General features: G+C 47.2%; 1 protein-coding gene across 1 annotated transcript in view; it reads right to left on the bottom strand.

Annotated features, from left to right (window-relative positions):
• LOC137373241 (rab GTPase-activating protein 1-like) overlaps positions 1-22997 on the bottom strand; it is a 556698-nt gene that overhangs the window by 73389 nt on the left and 460312 nt on the right. The window contains exon 17 of the mRNA XM_068038091.1: positions 20319-20462. Coding sequence (XP_067894192.1) covers positions 20319-20462 — 144 coding nt within the window. The remainder of the gene's footprint in view (positions 1-20318; positions 20463-22997) is intronic.

Below are 22997 nucleotides of genomic sequence, written 5' to 3' on the forward strand. Positions count from 1 at the left end.
AGGGGAGGGGGTTGTGCCGGAGGACTGGAGAATTGATAATGTTACACCCTTGTTCAAAAAGAGGTGTAAGGACAAACCCAGCAACTATAGGTCAGTCAGTTTAATATCAGTAATAAAAACAGAAAGTGCTAGAAATATTCAGCAGATCTGGCAGAATCTGTGGAGAGAGAAACAGAGTTAACGTTTCAGGTCTGTGACTCATGGCATATGGTCAAACATGGGCAAGGAAACCTCCTGCCCTCCCTCAGCTGATGAATCAGTACTCCTTCATGTTGAACACCACTTGGAAGAAGTACTGAGGGTAGCAAGGGCACAGACTATCCTCAGGGTAGGGGACTTCAAAGTCCATCACCAAGAGTGGCACAGTAACACCAATATGGACCAAGCCTTAAAAAAAACTTAGTTGCCAGAATGGCCATGTAGTGAGAGAACCAGTACAAGGGAAATGCCTGCTTGGCCTTGTCCTCACCAATTTACTCACATAGAAGCATATATCCGTGAGAGTATTGGTAGGAGTGACCACTCAGCACAGTCCTTGTAGAGACGAAGTCCTGTCTTCACACTGAAGGCACCTCAATCATGTTATGCGGCACTACATCTGTGCTAAATGGGATATATTCAGTACAGGTCTAGAAGATTAAAACTGGGAATCCATCAAGCAAGGGAACCGACCCTAGTTCAATGAGGAGTGTAAAAGAGCATGTCATCAGCAGTACCAGGCACATCTAAAAATGAGGTGCCAACATGGTGACGTTACAACACAGGACCACATGCATACAAAACAGCAAAAGTAGATGCTATAGGCAAAGATAACCAACAGATCAGATCAAAGCTCTGAGTCCTGCCACATCCAGTCATGAATGGTGGTGGACAATTAAACAAACAGGAGGAGGCTCCATGAACATCTCCATCCTCAATGATGGTAGAGCCCAGCACGTCAGTACAAATGACAACACTGAAACGTTTGCAATAATCTTCAGCCAGAAGTGCTAAGTGGATGATCCATCTCGGCGTCCACCATCCGACTGATGCTCAGTTTGGGTTCTGCCAGGACCTTTCGGCTCCTGACCTCATTACAGCCTTGGTCCAAACATGGACAAAAGAGCAGAATTCCAGAGGTGGGGTGACAGTGATTTGCCCTGGATATCAAGGCAGCATTTGACCAAGCGTGGCATCAAGGAGCCCAAGTAAAATTGAAGTCAATGGGCACCAGGGGGGAAACTCTCCACTGGCTGGAGTCATACCTACTAGAAAGAAAGATAGCTTTGGTTGTTGGAGGCCAATCATTTCAGCCCCAGGACATAGCTGCTGGAGTTCCTCAGGGTAGTGTCCAAGGCCCAACCATCTTCAGCTGCTTCATCAATGACCTTCCCTCCATTGTAAGGTCTGAAGTGGGGATGCTTGTTGATGACTGCACAGTGTTGAGTTCCATTCATAACTCCTCAGACAATGAAACAGTCTGTGTCCACATGCAGCAAAACCTGACTTGGGCTGATAAGTGTCAAGCAATATTCATGCCAGACAAGTGCTGGCTAAAAACCGTCTCTAATTAGAAACAGAATCTAATCACATCCCCTTGACTTCCAATGGGATTACCACTGAATCCCCCACCATCTACCTGTGGGGGGTGCTCACCATTGACCAGAAACATAATTAAATGCGCCACATAACTATTGTGGCTAGAAGAGCAAGGTCAGCTGCTGGAAATTCTGCAATGAGTAACTCACCTCCTGACTCTCCAAAGCATTTCCACCTTCTACAAGGCACAAGTCGGGAGTGTGATGGAATACTCTCCATTTGCAGCTCCTACAACACTCAAGAAGCTTGACACCATTCAGGACAAAACAGCCCGCTTCACTGGCACCCCCATCCACCAGAAAGAGAAAAAGAGACAGAGAGAGAGAGAGAGAGCGAGGGAACGCCTGCTCTCGGAAGCTTAATAAAGCAAAAGACTGAGAAGACTTGAACCTGTTTTGAAAGTTGAGGTTTGTGGAGAAATAAAAGCCCAACAGGTCACCAGGAATCATCTTATTCAGAGACATCCAGGTCGAAAGTACTTGGAGAAGTGAGTGAAAAGGACACCGACTTTGAGAAAGGCCTGGGTGATCTAACCCATTGCAGCTAGGAGTAGTTTGGGACTTTTAACCGTGACGATTTCACAATCAAAGAGGACTGTGTAACATACAAGCGAGCTGCAAGGTTTTCAAGACTTTCAAGTAAAGAAAATGCCTTTCCATGTAATTTGGGGTATCAGTGTCTGTGGAACTGTACCCCAGTGAGAGTCAGTGTCTGTGGAACTGTACCCCAGTGAGAGTCAGTGTGTGTGGAACGGTACCCCAGTGAGAGTCAGTGTCTGTGGAACTGTACCCCAGTGAGAGTCAGTGTCTGTGGAACTGTACCCCAGTGAGAGTCAGTGTGTGTGGAACTGCAGCACAGTGAGAGTCAGCGTCTGCGAAACTGGATGCCAGTGAGAGTCAGTGCACCCCAGTGAGAGACAGTTTCTGTGGAACTGTACCCCTGTGAGAGTCAGTGTCTGTGGAACTGTACCCCAGTGAGAGTCAGTGTCTGTGGAACTGTACCCCAGTGAGAGTCAGTGTGTGTGGAACTGCAGCACAGTGAGAGTCAGCGTCTGCGAAACTGGATGCCAGTGAGAGTCAGTGCACCCCTGTGAGAGTCAGTGTCTGTGGAACTGTACCCCAGTGAGAGTCAGTGTCTGTGGAACTGTACCCCAGTGAGAGTCAGTTTCTGTGCAACTGTACGCCAGTGAGAGTCAGTGTGTGTGGAACTGTACCCCAGTGAGAGTCAGTGTCTGTGGAACTGTACCCCAGTGAGAGTCAGTGTCTGTGCAACTGTACCCCAGTGAGAGTCAGTGTCTGTGCAACTGTACGCCAGTGAGAGTCAGTGTCTGTGGAACTGTACCCCAGTGAGAGTCAGTGTCTGTGGAACTGTACGCCAGTGAGAGTCAGTGTCTGTGGAACTGTACCCCAGTAAGAGTCAGTGTCTGTGGAACTGTACGCCTGTGAGAGTCAGTGTCTGTGGAACTGTACCCCAGTAAGAGTCAGTGTGTGTGGAACTGTACCCCAGTGAGAGTCAGTGTCTGTGGAATTGTACGCCAGTGAGAATCAGTGTCTGTGGAACTGTACCCCAGTGAGAGTCAGTGTCTGTGGAACTGTACGCCAGTGAGAGTCAGTGTCTGTGGAACTGTACCCCAGTGAGAGTCAGTGTCTGTGGAACTATACCCCAGTGAGAGTCAGTGTCTGTGGAACTATACCCCAGTGAGAGTTAGTGTGTGTGGAACTGTACGCCTGTGAGAGTCAGTGTCTGTGGAACTGTACCCCAGTAAGAGTCAGATTGTGTGGAACTGTACCCCAGTGAGAGTCAGTGTGTGTGGAACGGTACCCCAGTGAGAATCAGTGTGTGTGGAACTGTACCCCAGTGAGAGTCAGTGTCTGCGGAACTGTACGCCAGTGAGAGTCAGTGTGTGTGTGGAACTGTACCCGTGAGAGTCAGTATCTGAGGAACTGAATGCCAGTGAGAGTCAGTGTCTGTGGAACTGTACCCCAGTGAGAGTCAGTGTGTGTGGAACTGTAGCACAGTGAGAGTCAGTGTGTGTGGAACTGTACGCCAGTGAGAGTCAGTGTCTGTGGAACTGTACCCCAGTAAGAGTCAGATTGTGTGGAACTGTACCCCAGTGAGAGTCAGTGTGTGTGGAACCCATATCCCTGTGACAGTCAGTGTCCGTAAACCTGTGTCATAGTTCTTTCACTGATGTATAGATTCCATAGACACTGGATCTCACTGGGGTACAGTTCCACAGACTCTGTCACTCACTGGGGTGCAGTTCCACAGACACTGTCTCTCAATGTGGTACAGTTCCACAGACACTGTCTCTCACTGGGGTACAGTTCCACAGACACAGATCAGGCTGTTCGAGGTTGCGGGACAATGAGGTAGGTAGCTGTAGAGGGAAAACCTCCAGGGGAGATGAAGTCAGTGACAGTCCTGTAAACAGTAGCTTGATGTTCGGTTTTGGGGTCATGGTACAGGGGGAGGAAGGAAGAAGTGTCTGAATGTTGGCGCTGAGCCTTTGCAAGGTGGAGGTCAGTGCGCCAGACAACAACAGCACCACCCATATCATCGGGTTTGATCACAATGTTGGGGTTACACCTGAGAGAACAGAGTACAGCAAGTTCAGAGGGAGGCAGGTTAGAGTGAATGAGGGGGGCAGAGAAATTAAGATGGCCATGTCACGCTGACAGTTTTGAATGAAAAGATCAAGAGGGAGGGGTCCAGGTAGAGGGAGAGTAGTGGAGGCGGGTGAATGGGCCTGCTGGTCGGGGGGAGGACAACTCACCAAAGAAGTGAGCCCCGAGACGAAGTCGATGTAAGAAAATCTCAACATCATGCCCAGCGCGAAATTCATTGAGTCCTTTGCTAAGTACAGATCGTTCAGCGTCAAGAGAGGGGAAGGCCAGAGGGTATTGTGAATACACGGCAAGGAGTCAGATTAGGAGAAGGGATGGAGTCTGAGGGAAGGGAAATGGAATAAAGATCTGGAGGGGCGTTGGTACTCATGAGTTGCTGGAGCTTGTGTGCCTTAACACCTGAAAGGAACCAAAAAAGTTTTGTGTTAATGCGCGGGGAAGGCAAAGGATGAAATGAAACTGCGGAGCAGGACAACCTTGCGATAGGGTGAGTCGGTGCTGCTGGAGAGAGAGGTCCAGTGTGTACATGTACTGGCGCTTGGTACCAAGTGTGTATCACAGGATGCGGCGAGAACAGCAGTCCGAGGAATGTTGTATGCCTCGGAGATACCTGTAATCCTGAATGGATTCAAAACATGAAGGATGAAGCTTCAGTTGGAATCCAGATGGAATAAGTTGGAACCGGAGACAGTCGCTGAGGAAGGAAATATGGCTGTGAAAATGAGTTTTAGCAGAAACCTTATCGAACACCAGGAGGGAAATGGAAAACAATGAAGGCGAGCAAGGTAAAAAAGATAAACGAAAATCCTGTCGGAGAGAAGAGCAGAACGTCTTCAAGATAGGCATCCCTGGAAGAGATGTGGCAGTGAATTAAACACTAAACTAAGAGCAAAATACTGCGGATGCTGGAAGTCTGAAATGAGAACAGAAAGTGCTGGAAAATACTCAGCAGGTCAGGCAGTATCTGTGTAGAGAGAAACAGAGTTAACGTTTCAGGTCAGTGACCCTTCATTAGAACTGGAAAAGGTTAGAAATGACTTTGAGCAAGTGAAAGGGGGGGGCGGAGGGGTGGGGGGGGAGAAGAAGATAGGACTGTGACAGGACAGAGGGGGAGAGATTAATGACAGATGTGTCATGGAACAGAAAGCAAATGGAGTGCTAAATAGTTGCAGCGAAAGACAAAACATGTGTCCAGAGGGAATGGGAATGGCAGAATAATGAACAGCTCTGTCCGAAAGCAAAAACGTGAAAAATAAGTTTAAAACTAGCACATGAAAGTGGCGCAGTGGTTAGCACCACAGCCTCACAGCTCCAGCGACCTGGGTTCAATTCCGGGTACTGCCTGTGTGGAGTTTGCAAGCTCTCCCTGTGTCTGCGTGGGTTTCCTCCGGGTGCTCCGGTTTCCTCCCACATGCCAAAGACTTGCAGGTTGATAGGTAAATTGGCCATTAAAATTGCCCCTAGTATAGGTAGGTGGTAGTGAAATATAGTGACAGGTGGGGATGTGGTAGGAATATTGAATTAGTGTAGGATTAGTATAAATGGGTGCCTGATGGTCGGCACAGACATGTTGGGCCGAAGGGCCTGTTTCAGTGCTGTATCTCTAAATAAATAAAATAAAAAAAATAAAATGGTGAAAAAAATAAATAATTAAACAAGAAGAAAATACTTTTTTTTAAAAACCCGAGCATTATTCAAACATTCCATGCACACTCACTGGGGTACAATTCCATGTGTGCTGTCTCTTACTGGGGTACAATTCCATGTGTGCTGTCTCTTACTGGGGTACAATTCCATGTGTGCTGTCTCTCACTGGAGTACAATTCCATGTGTGCTGACGCTTACTGGGGTATAATTCCATGTGTGCTGACTCTCACTGGGGTAGAATTCCATGTGTGCTGACTCTCACTGGGGAACAATTCCATGTGTGCTGACTCTCACTGGGGTAGAATTCCATGTGTGCTGACTCTCACTGGGGTACATTTTCATGTGTGCTGACTCTCACTGGGGTACAATTCCATGTGTGCTGACTCTCACTGGGGTACAATTCCATGTGTGCTGACTCTTACCGTGGTACTATTCCATGTGTGCTGACTCTAACTGGGGTACAATTACATGTGTGCTGAATCATACTGGGGTACAATTCCATGCGTGCTTTCTCTCACTGGGGTACAATTCCATGTGTGCTGAATCTTACTGGGGTACAATTCCATGTGTGCTTTCTCTCACTGGGGGACAATTCCATGTGTGCTGACTATGACTGGGGTACAATTCCATGTGTGCTGACTCTAACTGGGGTACAATTCCATGTGTGCTGACTCTCACTGGGGTACAATTCCATGTGTGCTGACTCTCACTGGGGTACAATTCCATGTGTGCTGACTCTCACTGGGGTACAATTCCATGTGTGCTGACTCTCACTGCGGTACAATTCCATGTGTGCTGACTCTTACTGGGGTACAATTCCATGTGTGCTGAATCTTACCTCGGTACAATTCCATGTGTGCTTTCTCTCACTGGGATACAATTCCATGTGTGCTGAATCTTACCTCGGTACAAATCCATGTGTGCTTTCTCTCACTGGGATACAATTCCATGTGTGCTGACTCTCACTGGGGTACAATTCCATGTGTGCTGACTCTCACTGGGGTACAATTCCATGTGTGCTGACTCTCACTGCGGTACAAATCCATGTGTGCTGAATCTTACCTCGGTACAATTCCATGTGTGCTTTCTCTCACTGGGATACAATTCCATGTGTGCTGTCTCTCACTGGGGTACAATTCCATGTGTGCTCTCTCTCACTGGGATACAATTCCATGTGTGCTGTCTCTCACTGGGGTACAAATCCATGTGTGCTGACTCTCACTGGGGTACAATTGCATGTGTGCTGACTCTTACTGGGGAACAATTCCATGACAGCTGACTTACTGGGGTACCATTCCATGTGTGCTGTCTCTCACAGGGGTACAATTCCATGTGTGCTATCTCTCACTGGGGTACAATTCCATGTGTGCTGTCTCTCACTCGGGTACAATTCCATGTGTGCTGACGCTTACTGGGGTACAATTCCATGTGTGCTGTCTCTGACTGGGGAACAATTCCATGTGTGCTGACTCTCACTGGGGTACAATTCCATGTGTGCTGTCTCTCACTCGGGTACAATTCCATGTGTGCTGACGCTTAATGGGGTACAATTCCATGTGTGCTGTCTCTGACTGGGGAACAATTCAATGTGTGCTGACTCTCACTGGGGTACAATTCCATGTGTGCTGTCTCTCACTCGGGTACAATTCCATGTGTGCTGACGCTTACTGGGGTACAATTCCATGTGTGCTGACTCTCACTCGGGTACAATTCCATGTGTGCTGTCTCTGACTGGGGAACAATTCCATGTGTGCTGACTCTCACTGGGGTACAATTCCATGTGTGCTGTCTCTCACTGGGGAACAATTCCATGTGTGCTGACTCTCACTGGGGTACAATTCCATGTGTGCTGACTCTGACTGGGGTACAATTCCATGTGTGCTGACTCTCACTGGGGTACAATTCCATGTGTGCTGACTCTGACTGGGGTACAATTCCATGTGTGCTGACTCTGACTGGGGTACAATTCCATGTGTGCTGTCTCTCACTGGGGAACAATTCCATGTGTGCTGACTCTCACTGGGGTACAATTCCATGTGTGCTGACTCTAACTGGGGAACAAATCCATGTGTGCTGACTCTTACTGGGGTACAATTCCATGTGTGCTGAATCTTACTGGGGTACAATTCCATGTGTGCTTTCTCTCACTGGGGTACAATTCCATGTGTGCTGACTCTCACTGGGGTACAATTCCATGTGTGCTGACTCTCAATGGGGTAGAATTCCATGTGTACTGACTCTTACTGGGGTACAATTCCATGTGTGCTGAATCTTACTGGGGTACAATTCCATGTGTGCTTTCTCTCACTGGGGTACAATTCCATGTGTGCTGAATCTGACTGGGGTACAACTCCATGTGTGCTGAATCTTACTGGGGTACAATTCCATGTGTGCTGACTCTCGCTGGGGTACAATTCCATGTGTGCTGACTCTTATTGGGGTACAATTCCATGTGTGCTGACTCTCACTGCGGTAGAATTCCATGTGTGCTGAATCTTACTGGGGTACAATTCCATGTGTGCTTTCTCTCACTGGGATACAATTCCATGTGTGCTGTCTCTCACTGGGGTACAATGCCATGTGTGCTGACTCTCACTGGGGTACAATTCCATGTGTGCTGTCTCTCACTGGGGTACAATTGCATGTGTGCTGACTCTTACTGGGGTACAATTCCATGTGTGCTTTCTCTCACTGGGATACAATTCCATGTGTGCTGTCTCTCACTGGGGTACAATGCCATGTGTGCTGACTCTCACTGGGGTACAATTCCATGTGTGCTGACTCTCGCTGGGGTACAATTCCATGTGTGCTGACTCTCACTGGGGTACAATTGCATGTGTGCTGACTCTTACTGGGGTACAATTCCATGTGTGCTTTCTCTCACTGGGATACAATTCCATGTGTGCTGTCTCTCACTGGGGTACAATGCCATGTGTGCTGACTCTCACTGGGGTACAATTCCATGTGTGCTGACTCTCGCTGGGGTACAATTCCATGTGTGCTGACTCTCACTGGGGTACAATTCCATGCGTGCTGACTCTCACTGCGGTACAATTCCATGTGTGCTGAATCTTACTGGGGTACAATTCCATGTGTGCTTTCTCTCACTGGGGTACAATGCCATGTGTGCTGACTCTCACTGGGGTACAATTCCATGACAGCTGACTTACTGGGGTACAATTCCATGTGTGCTGTCTCTCACAGGGGTACAATTCCATGTGTGCTGTCTCTCACAGGGGTACAATTCCATGTGTGCTGTCTCTCACAGGGGTACAATTCCATGTGAACTGACTCTCACTCGGGTACAATTCCATGTATGCTGACTCTTACTGGGGTACAATTCCATGTGTGCTGACTCTCACTGGGGTACAATTCCATGTGTGCTGTCTCTCACAGGGGTACAATTCCATGTGAGCTGACTCTCACTCGGGTACAATTCCATGTATGCTGACTCTTACCGTGGTACAATTCCATGTGTGCTGAATCATACTGGGGTACAATTCCATGTGTGCTTTCTCTCACTGGGGTACAATTCCATGTGTGCTGAATCTTACTGGGGTACAATTCCATGTGTGCTTTCTCTCACTGGGGTACAATTCCATGTGTGCTGACTATGACTGGGGTACAATTCCATGTGTGCTGACTCTAACTGGGGTACAATTCCATGTGTGCTGACTCTCACTGGGGTAAAATTCCATGTGTGCTGACTCTCACTGCGGTACAATTCCATGTGTGCTGACTCTTACTGGGGTACAATTCCATGTGTGCTGAATCTTACCTCGGTACAATTCCATGTGTGCTTTCTCTCACTGGGATACAATTCCATGTGTGCTGAATCTTACCTCGGTACAAATCCATGTGTGCTTTCTCTCACTGGGATACAATTCCATGTGTGCTGACTCTCACTGGGGTACAATTCCATGTGTGCTGACTCTCACTGGGGTACAATTCCATGTGTGCTGACTCTCACTGCGGTACAAATCCATGTGTGCTGAATCTTACCTCGGTACAATTCCATGTGTGCTTTCTCTCACTGGGATACAATTCCATGTGTGCTGTCTCTCACTGGGGTACAATTCCATGTGTGCTTTCTCTCACTGGGATACAATTCCATGTGTGCTGTCTCTCACTGGGGTACAAATCCATGTGTGCTGACTCTCACTGGGGTACAATTGCATGTGTGCTGACTCTTACTGGGGAACAATTCCATGACAGCTGACTTACTGGGGTACAATTCCATGTGTGCTGTCTCTCACAGGGGTACAATTCCATGTGTGCTATCTCTCACTGGGGTACAATTCCATGTGTGCTGTCTCTCACTCGGGTACAATTCCATGTGTGCTGATGCTTACTGGGGTACAATTCCATGTGTGCTGTCTCTGACTGGGGAACAATTCCATGTGTGCTGTCTCTGACTGGGGAACAATTCCATGTGTGCTGACTCACACTGGGGTACAATTCCATGTGTGCTGTCTTTCACTCGGGTACAATTCCATGTGTGCTGACGCTTACTGGGGTACAATTCCATGTGTGCTGAATCTTACTGGGGTACAATTCCATGTGTGCTTTCTCTCACTGGGGTACAATTCCATGTGTGCTGAATCTGACTGGGGTACAACTCCATGTGTGCTGAATCTTACTGGGGTACAATTCCATGTGTGCTGACTCTCGCTGGGGTACAATTCCATGTGTGCTGACTCTTATTGGGGTACAATTCCATGTGTGCTGACTCTCACTGCGGTAGAATTCCATGTGTGCTGAATCTTACTGGGGTACAATTCCATGTGTGCTTTCTCTCACTGGGATACAATTCCATGTGTGCTGTCTCTCACTGGGGTACAATGCCATGTGTGCTGACTCTCACTGGGGTACAATTCCATGTGTGCTGTCTCTCACTGGGGTACAATTGCATGTGTGCTGACTCTTACTGGGGTACAATTCCATGTGTGCTTTCTCTCACTGGGATACAATTCCATGTGTGCTGTCTCTCACTGGGGTACAATGCCATGTGTGCTGACTCTCACTGGGGTACAATTCCATGTGTGCTGACTCTCGCTGGGGTACAATTCCATGTGTGCTGACTCTCACTGGGGTACAATTGCATGTGTGCTGACTCTTACTGGGGTACAATTCCATGTGTGCTTTCTCTCACTGGGATACAATTCCATGTGTGCTGTCTCTCACTGGGGTACAATGCCATGTGTGCTGACTCTCACTGGGGTACAATTCCATGTGTGCTGACTCTCGCTGGGGTACAATTCCATGTGTGCTGACTCTCACTGGGGTACAATTCCATGCGTGCTGACTCTCACTGCGGTACAATTCCATGTGTGCTGAATCTTACTGGGGTACAATTCCATGTGTGCTTTCTCTCACTGGGGTACAATGCCATGTGTGCTGACTCTCACTGGGGTACAATTCCATGACAGCTGACTTACTGGGGTACAATTCCATGTGTGCTGTCTCTCACAGGGGTACAATTCCATGTGTGCTGTCTCTCACAGGGGTACAATTCCATGTGTGCTGTCTCTCACAGGGGTACAATTCCATGTGAACTGACTCTCACCCAGGTACAATTCCATGTATGCTGACTCTTACTGGGGTACAATTCCATGTGTGCTGACTCTCACTGGGGTACAATTCCATGTGTGCTGTCTCTCACAGGGGTACAATTCCATGTGAGCTGACTCTCACTCGGGTACAATTCCATGTATGCTGACTCTTACCGTGGTACAATTCCATGTGTGCTGAATCATACTGGGGTACAATTCCATGTGTGCTTTCTCTCACTGGGGTACAATTCCATGTGTGCTGAATCTTACTGGGGTACAATTCCATGTGTGCTTTCTCTCACTGGGGTACAATTCCATGTGTGCTGACTATGACTGGGGTACAATTCCATGTGTGCTGACTCTAACTGGGGTACAATTCCATGTGTGCTGACTCTCACTGGGGTAAAATTCCATGTGTGCTGACTCTCACTGCGGTACAATTCCATGTGTGCTGACTCTTACTGGGGTACAATTCCATGTGTGCTGAATCTTACCTCGGTACAATTCCATGTGTGCTTTCTCTCACTGGGATACAATTCCATGTGTGCTGAATCTTACCTCGGTACAAATCCATGTGTGCTTTCTCTCACTGGGATACAATTCCATGTGTGCTGACTCTCACTGGGGTACAATTCCATGTGTGCTGACTCTCACTGGGGTACAATTCCATGTGTGCTGACTCTCACTGCGGTACAAATCCATGTGTGCTGAATCTTACCTCGGTACAATTCCATGTGTGCTTTCTCTCACTGGGATACAATTCCATGTGTGCTGTCTCTCACTGGGGTACAATTCCATGTGTGCTTTCTCTCACTGGGATACAATTCCATGTGTGCTGTCTCTCACTGGGGTACAAATCCATGTGTGCTGACTCTCACTGGGGTACAATTCCATGTGTGCTGACTCTCACTGGGGTACAATTCCATGTGTGCTGACTCTGACTGGGGTACAATTCCATGTGTGCTGACTCTGACTGGGGTACAATTCCATGTGTGCTGACTCTGACTGGGGTACAATTCCATGTGTGCTGTCTCTCACTGGGGAACAATTCCATGTGTGCTGACTTTCACTGGGGTACAATTCCATGTGTGCTGACTCTCACTGGGGTACAATTCCATGTGTGCTGACTCTAACTGGGGAACAAATCCATGTGTGCTGACTCTTACTGGGGTACAATTCCATGTGTGCTGACTCTTACTGGGGTACAATTCCATGTGTGCTTTCTCTCACTGGGATACAATTCCATGTGTGCTGTCTCTCACTGGGGTACAATGCCATGTGTGCTGACTCTCACTGGGGTACAATTCCATATGTGCTGACTCTCGCTGGGGTACAATTCCATGTGTGCTGACTCTCACTGGGGTACAATTGCATGTGTGCTGACTCTTACTGGGGTACAATTCCATGTGTGCTTTCTCTCACTGGGATACAATTCCATGTGTGCTGTCTCTCACTGGGGTACAATGCTATGTGTGCTGACTCTCACTGGGGTACAATTCCATGTGTGCTGACTCTCGCTGGGGTACAATTCCATGTGTGCTGACTCTCACTGGGGTACAATTCCATGTGTGCTGACTCTCACTGCGGTACAATTCCATGTGTGCTGAATCTTACTGGGGTACAATTCCATGTGTGCTTTCTCTCACTGGGATACAATTCCATGTGTGCTGTCTCTCACTGGGGTACAATGCCATGTGTGCTGACTCTCACTGGGGTACAATTGCATGTGTGCTGACTCTTACTGGGGTACAATTCCATGACAGCTGACTTACTGGGGTACAATTCCATGTGTGCTGACTCTCACTGGGGTACAATTCCATGTGTGCTGTCTCTCACAGGGGTACAATTCCATGTGTGCTGTCTCTCACAGGGGTACAATTCCATGTGTGCTGTCTCTCACAGGGGTACAATTCCATGTGAACTGACTCTCAATGGGGTAGAATTCCATGTGTACTGACTCTTACTGGGGTACAATTCCATGTGTGCTGAATCTTACTGGGGTACAATTCCATGTGTGCTTTCTCTCACTGGGGTACAATTCCATGTGTGCTGACTCTGACTGGGGTACAATTCCATGTGTGCTGAATCTTACTGGGGTACAATTCCATGTGTGCTGACTCTCGCTGGGGTACAATTCCATGTGTGCTGACTCTTACTGGGGTACAATTCCATGTGTGCTGACTCTCACTGGGGTACAATTCCATGTGTGCTGACTCTCACTGCGGTAGAATTCCATGTGTGCTGAATCTTACTGGGGTACAATTCCATGTGTGCTTTCTCTCACTGGGATACAATTCCATGTGTGCTGTCTCTCACTGGGGTACAATGCCATGTGTGCTGACTCTCACTGGGGTACAATTCCATGTGTGCTGTCTCTCACTGGGGTACAATTGCATGTGTGCTGTCTCTCACTGGGGTACAATGCCATGTGTGCTGACTCTCACTGGGGTACAATTCCATATGTGCTGACTCTCGCTGGGGTACAATTCCATGTGTGCTGACTCTCACTGGGGTACAATTGCATGTGTGCTGACTCTTACTGGGGTACAATTCCATGTGTGCTTTCTCTCACTGGGATACAATTCCATGTGTGCTGTCTCTCACTGGGGTACAATGCTATGTGTGCTGACTCTCACTGGGGTACAATTCCATGTGTGCTGACTCTCGCTGGGGTACAATTCCATGTGTGCTGACTCTCACTGGGGTACAATTCCATGTGTGCTGACTCTCACTGCGGTACAATTCCATGTGTGCTGAATCTTACTGGGGTACAATTCCATGTGTGCTTTCTCTCACTGGGATACAATTCCATGTGTGCTGTCTCTCACTGGGGTACAATGCCATGTGTGCTGACTCTCACTGGGGTACAATTGCATGTGTGCTGACTCTTACTGGGGTACAATTCCATGACAGCTGACTTACTGGGGTACAATTCCATGTGTGCTGACTCTCACTGGGGTACAATTCCATGTGTGCTGTCTCTCACAGGGGTACAATTCCATGTGTGCTGTCTCTCACAGGGGTACAATTCCATGTGTGCTGTCTCTCACAGGGGTACAATTCCATGTGAACTGACTCTCACTCGGGTACAATTCCATGTATGCTGACTCTTACTGGGGTACAATTCCATGTGTGCTGACTCTCACTGGGGTACAATTCCATGTGTGCTGTCTCTCACAGGGGTACAATTCCATGTGAGCTGACTCTCACTCGGGTACAATTCCATGTATGCTGACTCTTACTGGGGTACAATTCCATGTGTGCTGACTCTGACTGGGGTACAATTCCATGTGTGCTGACTCTCACTGGGGTACATTTTCATGTGTGATGACTCTCACTGGGGTACAATTCCATGTGTGCTGACTCTCACTGGGGTACATTTTCATGTGTGATGACTCTCACTGGGGTACAATTCCATGTGTGCTGACTCTTACCGTGGTACAATTCCATGTGTGCTGACTCTAACTGGGGTACAATTCCATGTGTGCTGACTCTTACTGGGGAACAAATCCATGTGTGCTGACTCTTACTGGGGTACAATTCCATGTGTGCTGACTCTCACCGGGGTACAATTCCATGTGCGCTGAAACTTACTGGGGTAAAATTCCATGAGTGCTGACTCTCACCGGGGTACAATTCCATGTGTGCTGTCTCTCACTGGGGTACAATTGCATGTGTGCTGACTCTTACTGGGGTACAATTCCATGTGTGCTTTCTCTCACTGGGATACAATTCCATGTGTGCTGTCTCTCACTGGGGTACAATGCCATGTGTGCTGACTCTCACTGGGGTACAATTCCATATGTGCTGACTCTCGCTGGGGTACAATTCCATGTGTGCTGACTCTCACTGGGGTACAATTGCATGTGTGCTGACTCTTACTGGGGTACAATTCCATGTGTGCTTTCTCTCACTGGGATACAATTCCATGTGTGCTGTCTCTCACTGGGGTACAATGCCATGTGTGCTGACTCTCACTGGGGTACAATTCCATGTGTGCTGACTCTCGCTGGGGTACAATTCCATGTGTGCTGACTCTCACTGGGGTACAATTCCATGTGTGCTGACTCTCACTGCGGTACAATTCCATGTGTGCTGAATCTTACTGGGGTACAATTCCATGTGTGCTTTCTCTCACTGGGATACAATTCCATGTGTGCTGTCTCTCACTGGGGTACGATGCCATGTGTGCTGACTCTCACTGGGGTACAATTGCATGTGTGCTGACTCTTACTGGGGTACAATTCCATGACAGCTGACTTACTGGGGTACAATTCCATGTGTGCTGACTCTCACTGGGGTACAATTCCATGTGTGCTGTCTCTCACAGGGGTACAATTCCATGTGTGCTGTCTCTCACAGGGGTACAATTCCATGTGTGCTGTCTCTCACAGGGGTACAATTCCATGTGAACTGACTCTCACTCGGGTACAATTCCATGTATGCTGACTCTTACTGGGGTACAATTCCATGTGTGCTGACTCTCACTGGGGTACAATTCCATGTGTGCTGTCTCTCACAGGGGTACAATTCCATGTGAGCTGACTCTCACTCGGGTACAATTCCATGTATGCTGACTCTTACTGGGGTACAATTCCATGTGTGCTGACTCTGACTGGGGTACAATTCCATGTGTGCTGACTCTCACTGGGGTACATTTTCATGTGTGATGACTCTCACTGGGGTACAATTCCATGTGTGCTGACTCTCACTGGGGTACATTTTCATGTGTGATGACTCTCACTGGGGTACAATTCCATGTGTGCTGACTCTTACCGTGGTACAATTCCATGTGTGCTGACTCTAACTGGGGTACAATTCCATGTGTGCTGACTCTTACTGGGGAACAAATCCATGTGTGCTGACTCTTACTGGGGTACAATTCCATGTGTGCTGACTCTCACCGGGGTACAATTCCATGTGCGCTGAAACTTACTGGGGTAAAATTCCATGTGTGCTGACTCTCACCGGGGTACAATTCCATGTGTGCTGACTCTTACCGTGGTACTATTCCATGTGTGCTGACTCTAACTGGGGTACAATTCCATGTGTGCTGTCTCTCACTGGGGTACAATTCCATGTGTGCTGAATCTCACTGGGGTACAATTCCATGTGTGCTGACTCTCACTGGGGTAGAATTCCATGTGTGCTGACTCTAACTGGGGTACAATTAAATGTGTGCTGTCTCTCACTGGGGTACAATTCCATGTGTGCTGACTCTAACTGGGGTACAATTCCATGTGTGCTGTCTCTCACTCGGGTACAATTCCATGTGTGCTTTCTCTCACTGGGGTACTATTCCATGTGTGCTGACTCTAACTGGGGTACAATTAAATGTGTGCTGTCTCTCACTGGGGAACAAATCCATGTGTGCTGACTCTTACTGGGGTACAATTCCATGTGTGCTGACTCTTACTGGGGTACAATTCCATGTGTGATGAATCTTACTGGGGTACAATTCCATGTGTGCTTTCTCTCACTGGGGTACAATTCCATGTGTGCTGACTCTCACTGGGGTACAATTCCATGTGTGCTGACTCTGACTGGGGTACAATTCCATGTGTGCTGACTCTCACTGGGGTACAATTCCATGTGTGCTGACTCTCACTGGGGTACAATTCCATGTGTGCTGTCTCTCACTGGGGTACAATTCCATGTGTGCTGTCTCTCACTGGGGTACAATTCCAAGTGTGCTGTCTTTCACTGGGGTACAATTCCATGTGTGCTGACTCTGAGTGGGGTAGAATTCCATGTGTGCTGACTCTCATTGGGGTACAGTTCCATGTGTGCTGACTCTTACTGGGGGAAAATTCCATGTGTGCTGACTCTTACTGGGATACAATTCCATGTGTGCTGACTCTTACTGGGGTACAATTCCATGTGTGCTGACTCTCACTGGGGTACAATTCCATGTGTGCTGACTCTGAGTGGGGCAGAATTCCATGTGTGCTGACTCTCATTGGGGTACAATTGCATGTGTGCTGACTCTTACTGGGGTACAATACCATGTGTGCTGACTCTTACTGGGGTAGAATTCCATGTGTGCTGACTCTCATTGGGGTACAATTCCATGTGTGCTGACTCTTCCTGGGGGAAAATTCCATGTGTGCTGACTCTTACTGGGGTACAATTCCATGTGTGCTGACTCTTACTGGGGTACAATTCCATGTGTGCTGACTCTCACTGGGGTACAATTCCATGTGTGCTGACTCTGAATGGGGTAGAATTCCATGTGTGCTGACTCTCATTGGGGTACAATTCCATGTGTGCTGACTCTTACTGGGGGAAAATTCCATGTGTGCTGTCTCTCACTGGGGTACAATGCCATGTGTGCTGTCTCTCACTGGGGAACAATTCCATGTGTGCTGACTCTCATTGGGGTACAATTCCATGTGTGCTGACACTTACTGGGGTACAATTGCATGTGTGCTGACTCTTACTGGGGTACAATTGCATGTGTGCTGACTCTTACTGGGGTACAATTCCATGACAGCTGACTTACTGGGGTACAATTCCATGTGTGCTGAATCTTACTGGGGTACCATTCCATGTGTGCTGACTCTTACTGGGGTACAATTCCATGTGCGCTGTCTCTCACTGGGGTACAATTCCATGTGTGCTGACTCTTACTGGGGTACAATTCCATGTGCGCTGTCTCTCACTGGGGTACAATTCCATGTGTGCTGACTCTCACTGGGGTACAATTCCATGTGCGCTGTCTCGCACTGGGGTACAATTCCATGTGGGCTGACTCTTACTGGGGTACAATTCCAAGTGTGCTGTCTCTCACTGGGGTACAATTCCATGTGTGCTGACTCTCACTGGGGTACAATTCCATGTGTGCTGTCTCTCACTGGGGTACAATTCCATGTGTGCTGTCTCTCACTGGGGTACAATTCCATGTGTGCTGACTCTCACTGGGGTACAATTCCAAGTGTGCTGTCTTTCACTGGGGTACAATTCCATGTGTGCTGACTCTGAGTGGGGTAGAATTCCATGTGTGCTGACTCTCATTGGGGTACAATTCCATGTGTGCTGACTCTTACTGGGGGAAAATTCCATGTTTGCTGACTCTTACTGGGGTACAATTCCATGTGTGCTGACTCTTACTGGGGTACAATTAAATGTGTGCTGACTCTCACTGGGGTACAATTCCAAGCGTGCTGTCTTTCACTGGGGTACAATTGCATGTGTGCTGACTCTGAGTGGGGTAGAATTCCATGTGTGCTGACTCTCATTGGGGTACAATTCCATGTGTGCTGACACTTACTGGGGTACAATTCCATGTGTGCTGACTCTGACTGGGGTAGAATTCCATGTGTGCTGACTCTCATTGGGGTACAATTCCATGTGTGCTGACACTTACTGGGGTACAATTCCATGTGTGCTGACTCTCACTGGGGTACAATTCCATGTGTGCTGACTCTCATTGGGGTAGAATTCCATGTGTGCTGACTCTCACTGCGGTACAATTCCATGTGTGCTGACTCTCACTGGGGTACAATTCCATGTGTGCTGACTCTTACTGGGGTACAATTCCATGTGTGCTGACTCTCACTGGGGTACAATTCCATGTGTGCTGACTCTTACTGGGGTAAAGGTTTCAGACCGCTGTCTCTCACTGGGGTACAATTCCATGTGTGCTGACTCTCACTGGGGTACAATTCCATGTGTGCTGACTCTCACTGGGGTACAATTACATGTGTGCTGACTCTCACTGGGGTACAATTCCATGTGTGCTGACTCTTACTGGGGTACAGGTTTCAGAGCGCTGTCTCTCACTGGGGTACAATTCCATGTGTGCTGACTCTTATTGGGGTACAGGTTTCAGAGCGCTGTCTCTCACTGGGGTACAATTCCATGCGTGCTGACTCTTATTGGGGTACAATTACATGTGTGCTGACTCTTACTGGGGTACAATTCCATGTGTGCTGACTCTTATTGGGGTACAATTACATGTGTGCTGATACTTACTGGGGTGCAATTCCATGTGTGCTGACTCTTATTGGGGTACAATTCCATGTGTGCTGACTCTCACTGGGGTACAATTCCATGTGTGCTGACTCTGACTGGGGTACAATTCCATGTGTGCTGACTCTGACTGGGGTACAATTCCATGTGTGCTGACTCTCACTGGGGTACAATTCCATGTGTGCTGACTCTGACTGGGGTACAATTCCATGTGTGCTGACTCTTATTGGGGTACAATTCCATGTGTGCTGACTCTCACTGGGGTACAATTCCATGTGTGCTGACTCTTATTGGGGTACAATTACATGTGTGCTGACTCTTACTGGCGTACAATTCCATAGATTCTAGCAGTTTTAGTGCTTCAACAAAGCCTCTACTCTTCAAGAGAGAGGCTAGACAGCGAGTGGTGGATGCTGGAGTGTATCTTATTCTCACACAATGTCCACACATTCCCGTGGCTGCCACATTTCAGCGAGCAGAATTGCAGCCTAGTCTCTTTTTTTCCCTCTCAAGGCTGGTAAAATCTAGCACCTTAACTGTCCCAATTGAAGACAGATTTGGAACCAAGACTAGAAAAGGTAACATTATTTCTTTTAGTATGTAAACAAACTTGTAGCTGCTCAAATGGAGTCAATGCTCCAGATCAATGAAGCTCAGGCACATCCCATAGTAGAAGCCGAATGAGCTGCTGAATTCCCAATCATTACTCATTCAATCGATCTGAAGAGTGTGTGCATGCGCATATAAGACAATGTGTGTGTGTATGAGCGTGAGAGCGTGTGTGTCTGAGAGAGAGGGGGGCGTTACGTGTGTGTGTGTGTGTGTGTGTGTGTGTGTGTGTGTGTGTGTGTGTGTGTGTGTGTGTGTGTGTGTGTGTGTGTGTGTGTGTGTGTGTGTGTGTGTGTGTGTGTGTGAGTGTGAGAGAGAGAGCGAGCGTTCTTACCTCAGACAGCAGCAGATCGATGATGTGGAAGACCATGCAAAGTGGGAACTTGGCGGTGAAGAGTGTGAGAAACCACTGTGAAGCGTACATGTGCGCCTCCAAGTTCAGTTCCAAGAAGTGATTGTAGAGTTCGGGTAGCTGTTCCTGAAAACAGTAAATCAACAGTTAGGGGCTTTACACCAATACTTGCCTCTCAAAGTAACAAGCAACCACTATACAGGCCTCCGGCATCAGAGAACAGCTCACACTGACTGCTTTTAACGCAAACAAAGCAGGACTTCCAATTATCCGAAGAAACAAGGCAAGAAGCAAAGAACAAGTTTTTCACAATGGAGAGAGGGGGGAATCATTAAATGCCCTCTTGTACACCATCACTGGCAATTTGCCTAGTTACCCCTTCAGCCCAAGTGGTGCAATGGAGTATATTGTGAAAAGAAAAGTATCAGCCAATCACCAGAAAGAGAACCTAGGGCTGTTCTCCTTTCAGAGAAGGTTGAGAGGAGATTTGATAGAGGTGTTTCAAATCATGAGGGGTCTAGACAGAGTAGCTAGAGACAAACAGTTCCCATTAGTAGAAGGTCAAGAACTAGAAGATTTAAAGTGATTGGCAAAAGATCCAAAGAGGACATGAGAAAAAACCTTTTTATGCAGCGAGTGGTTATGATCTGGAATGCACTGTCTCAATGTGTGGTGGAAGCAGATTCAATCACGGCTTTCAAAAGGGAATTGGATAATTATCTGAACAGAAAAAAAGCTGTAGGGCTTCAGAGAAAAGCAGGGAGGGAGGATGCGTGGAGAGTGGGACTAGCCGGCAAGGACACAACAGGCTGAATGGCCTCTTTCTGTGCTGTCACCAGTCTATGATTCTATGAGCACAGAAGTAGGAAATGCCGAGGAGGAAATCGGAAGATCAGGATTCCAATGAGTATCGTTCACTGCTGGACTTCACTACATAAGCATTAACCTGTTTATTGTAAATGGGTGAAAGTAGCACAGACGAAGGGAATGTAAATGTAGTAGTACCCCATTAAACGTTCAAACAGGTAGCTTCATCAATTGAAAGTTTTATGCCCACAAGTCTGGGACGAAGAGATTTTATTCCATCTGCAGGAACCACATTGGCCCTTGCATTTGTACAATGTTATCTTACATAAATTAATTATGAATTCATTTTTAGAAGCGCGAGTACACAAGTTCATTCAAAGCTGTGTTTTGCTAACTGTCTCTTTTTACACCCTTTTTTTAAACAGTGACACAGAAATATGCAGAATCTGTAACTATGATCATGTGACAGGTGAAGTGTGACAGGCATGTGCCAAAGCTTTCATGAACATATTTTACATTTCTTTACCACAAATAATTACAGTAAATCCCACATCTGTCTTACAACTTTGTGTCTTCCTCTACTGAAAGAAACCCATTATGGGTACTGCAAATCACCTTCCAATGCTCTCCTTATTTGCTTCAATAGGTCCATATTGATTCATGTAAATTCAGGTTCAGACAGAACTTCAATTTCATATCAGCAGTTGCAGTCAGACTTGATATAGAAATTAATAATTCATACTCCCACCCCTGCACCCTGGTTCAGGGATAGGCACCCACATGTTGCACCACGGACATTTGACGAAATTATCGAATCAGCCACGGACATGGGGGTACTCAATCTGTTTGTAAAATATAAAGCCAATCTAATGCCAACAAAACATAGTTCGATTTAAAACACATTTCTCCCTATAAATAAAGTAGCTGAGCATACTGTTAGAATGTTTTTATTTTTGTAATAAAAACTTAGAATTCTGTGTGTTTTAAAAAACTGAAAAAGGATTTTTTCAGTGGACCTGCAAATAGCTGAAAATTTTGCAATGTTTTGAAAGGAAGCTCAAAACAGAACGTAATGGGTGGTTTGAAAGGAAGCTGAACTTGTAAATAAGGACAGGAAAACAAGCAATTTCAAGAAAACAAGCAAGGGGTTTGAACTCCTCAGAGCAACTCTGAATGACAAGGGAGACTCTATGTCTGAACATGTGATCTGCTCAGGAAGGTTTTGCTTTCACTTTGGTCCCTTTAAAAAAACAGTGAGTTGGACAAAGAGCAGACATTTGAAATGTGGCTTCGACCTGCCTGGAGATCAGAGAGGAAGAACCAGAAAAAGTGGCATCTCTCTCTGTAGAGGAAGCCCGCATCCCTTGAGAAGAAACCCTTGTATGTCAAAGTAGCAGATGCCTATTGCCTCCTGTCTCTGAAGAATTCCTGCATCAAGTGTGGTTCCTGTTGCCTCCTGTGTTTTAAGAAATCCTGAAATCTGAAGAAAGCTTCTACTGCAATACTGCTGCTGTAAGATCTAAGCAGACCTGTTGCTACACACCTGCTGAAAGACCTATGTGAAGTCTGCTGCAGTCAAATTAACTTGAACATCTATCCATCAAAGATTGTTCATCAACCTCGCCTGGAGAGACTTCGAGTGGCATCTGACTATTTGACTCTGGGACACCTCACCAAAGCAAAGAATTTCCTACCAGAACATGACAAACTGATTTATTTTATTATTTTTTCTATTCCTAAAAAACAGCTCTAAACCAAAAAATCCTCCCCCCTGCCCGGTTAACTTTTTTTTTAATGTATTGTTACAAACAGGTAGTTAATTTTTTTTTTTCTGAACAAATTACCCTGTTTTCC

Source organism: Heterodontus francisci, chromosome 8 (assembly GCF_036365525.1).
Source record: "Heterodontus francisci isolate sHetFra1 chromosome 8, sHetFra1.hap1, whole genome shotgun sequence".
Taxonomy (NCBI): Eukaryota; Metazoa; Chordata; class Chondrichthyes; order Heterodontiformes; family Heterodontidae; genus Heterodontus; species Heterodontus francisci.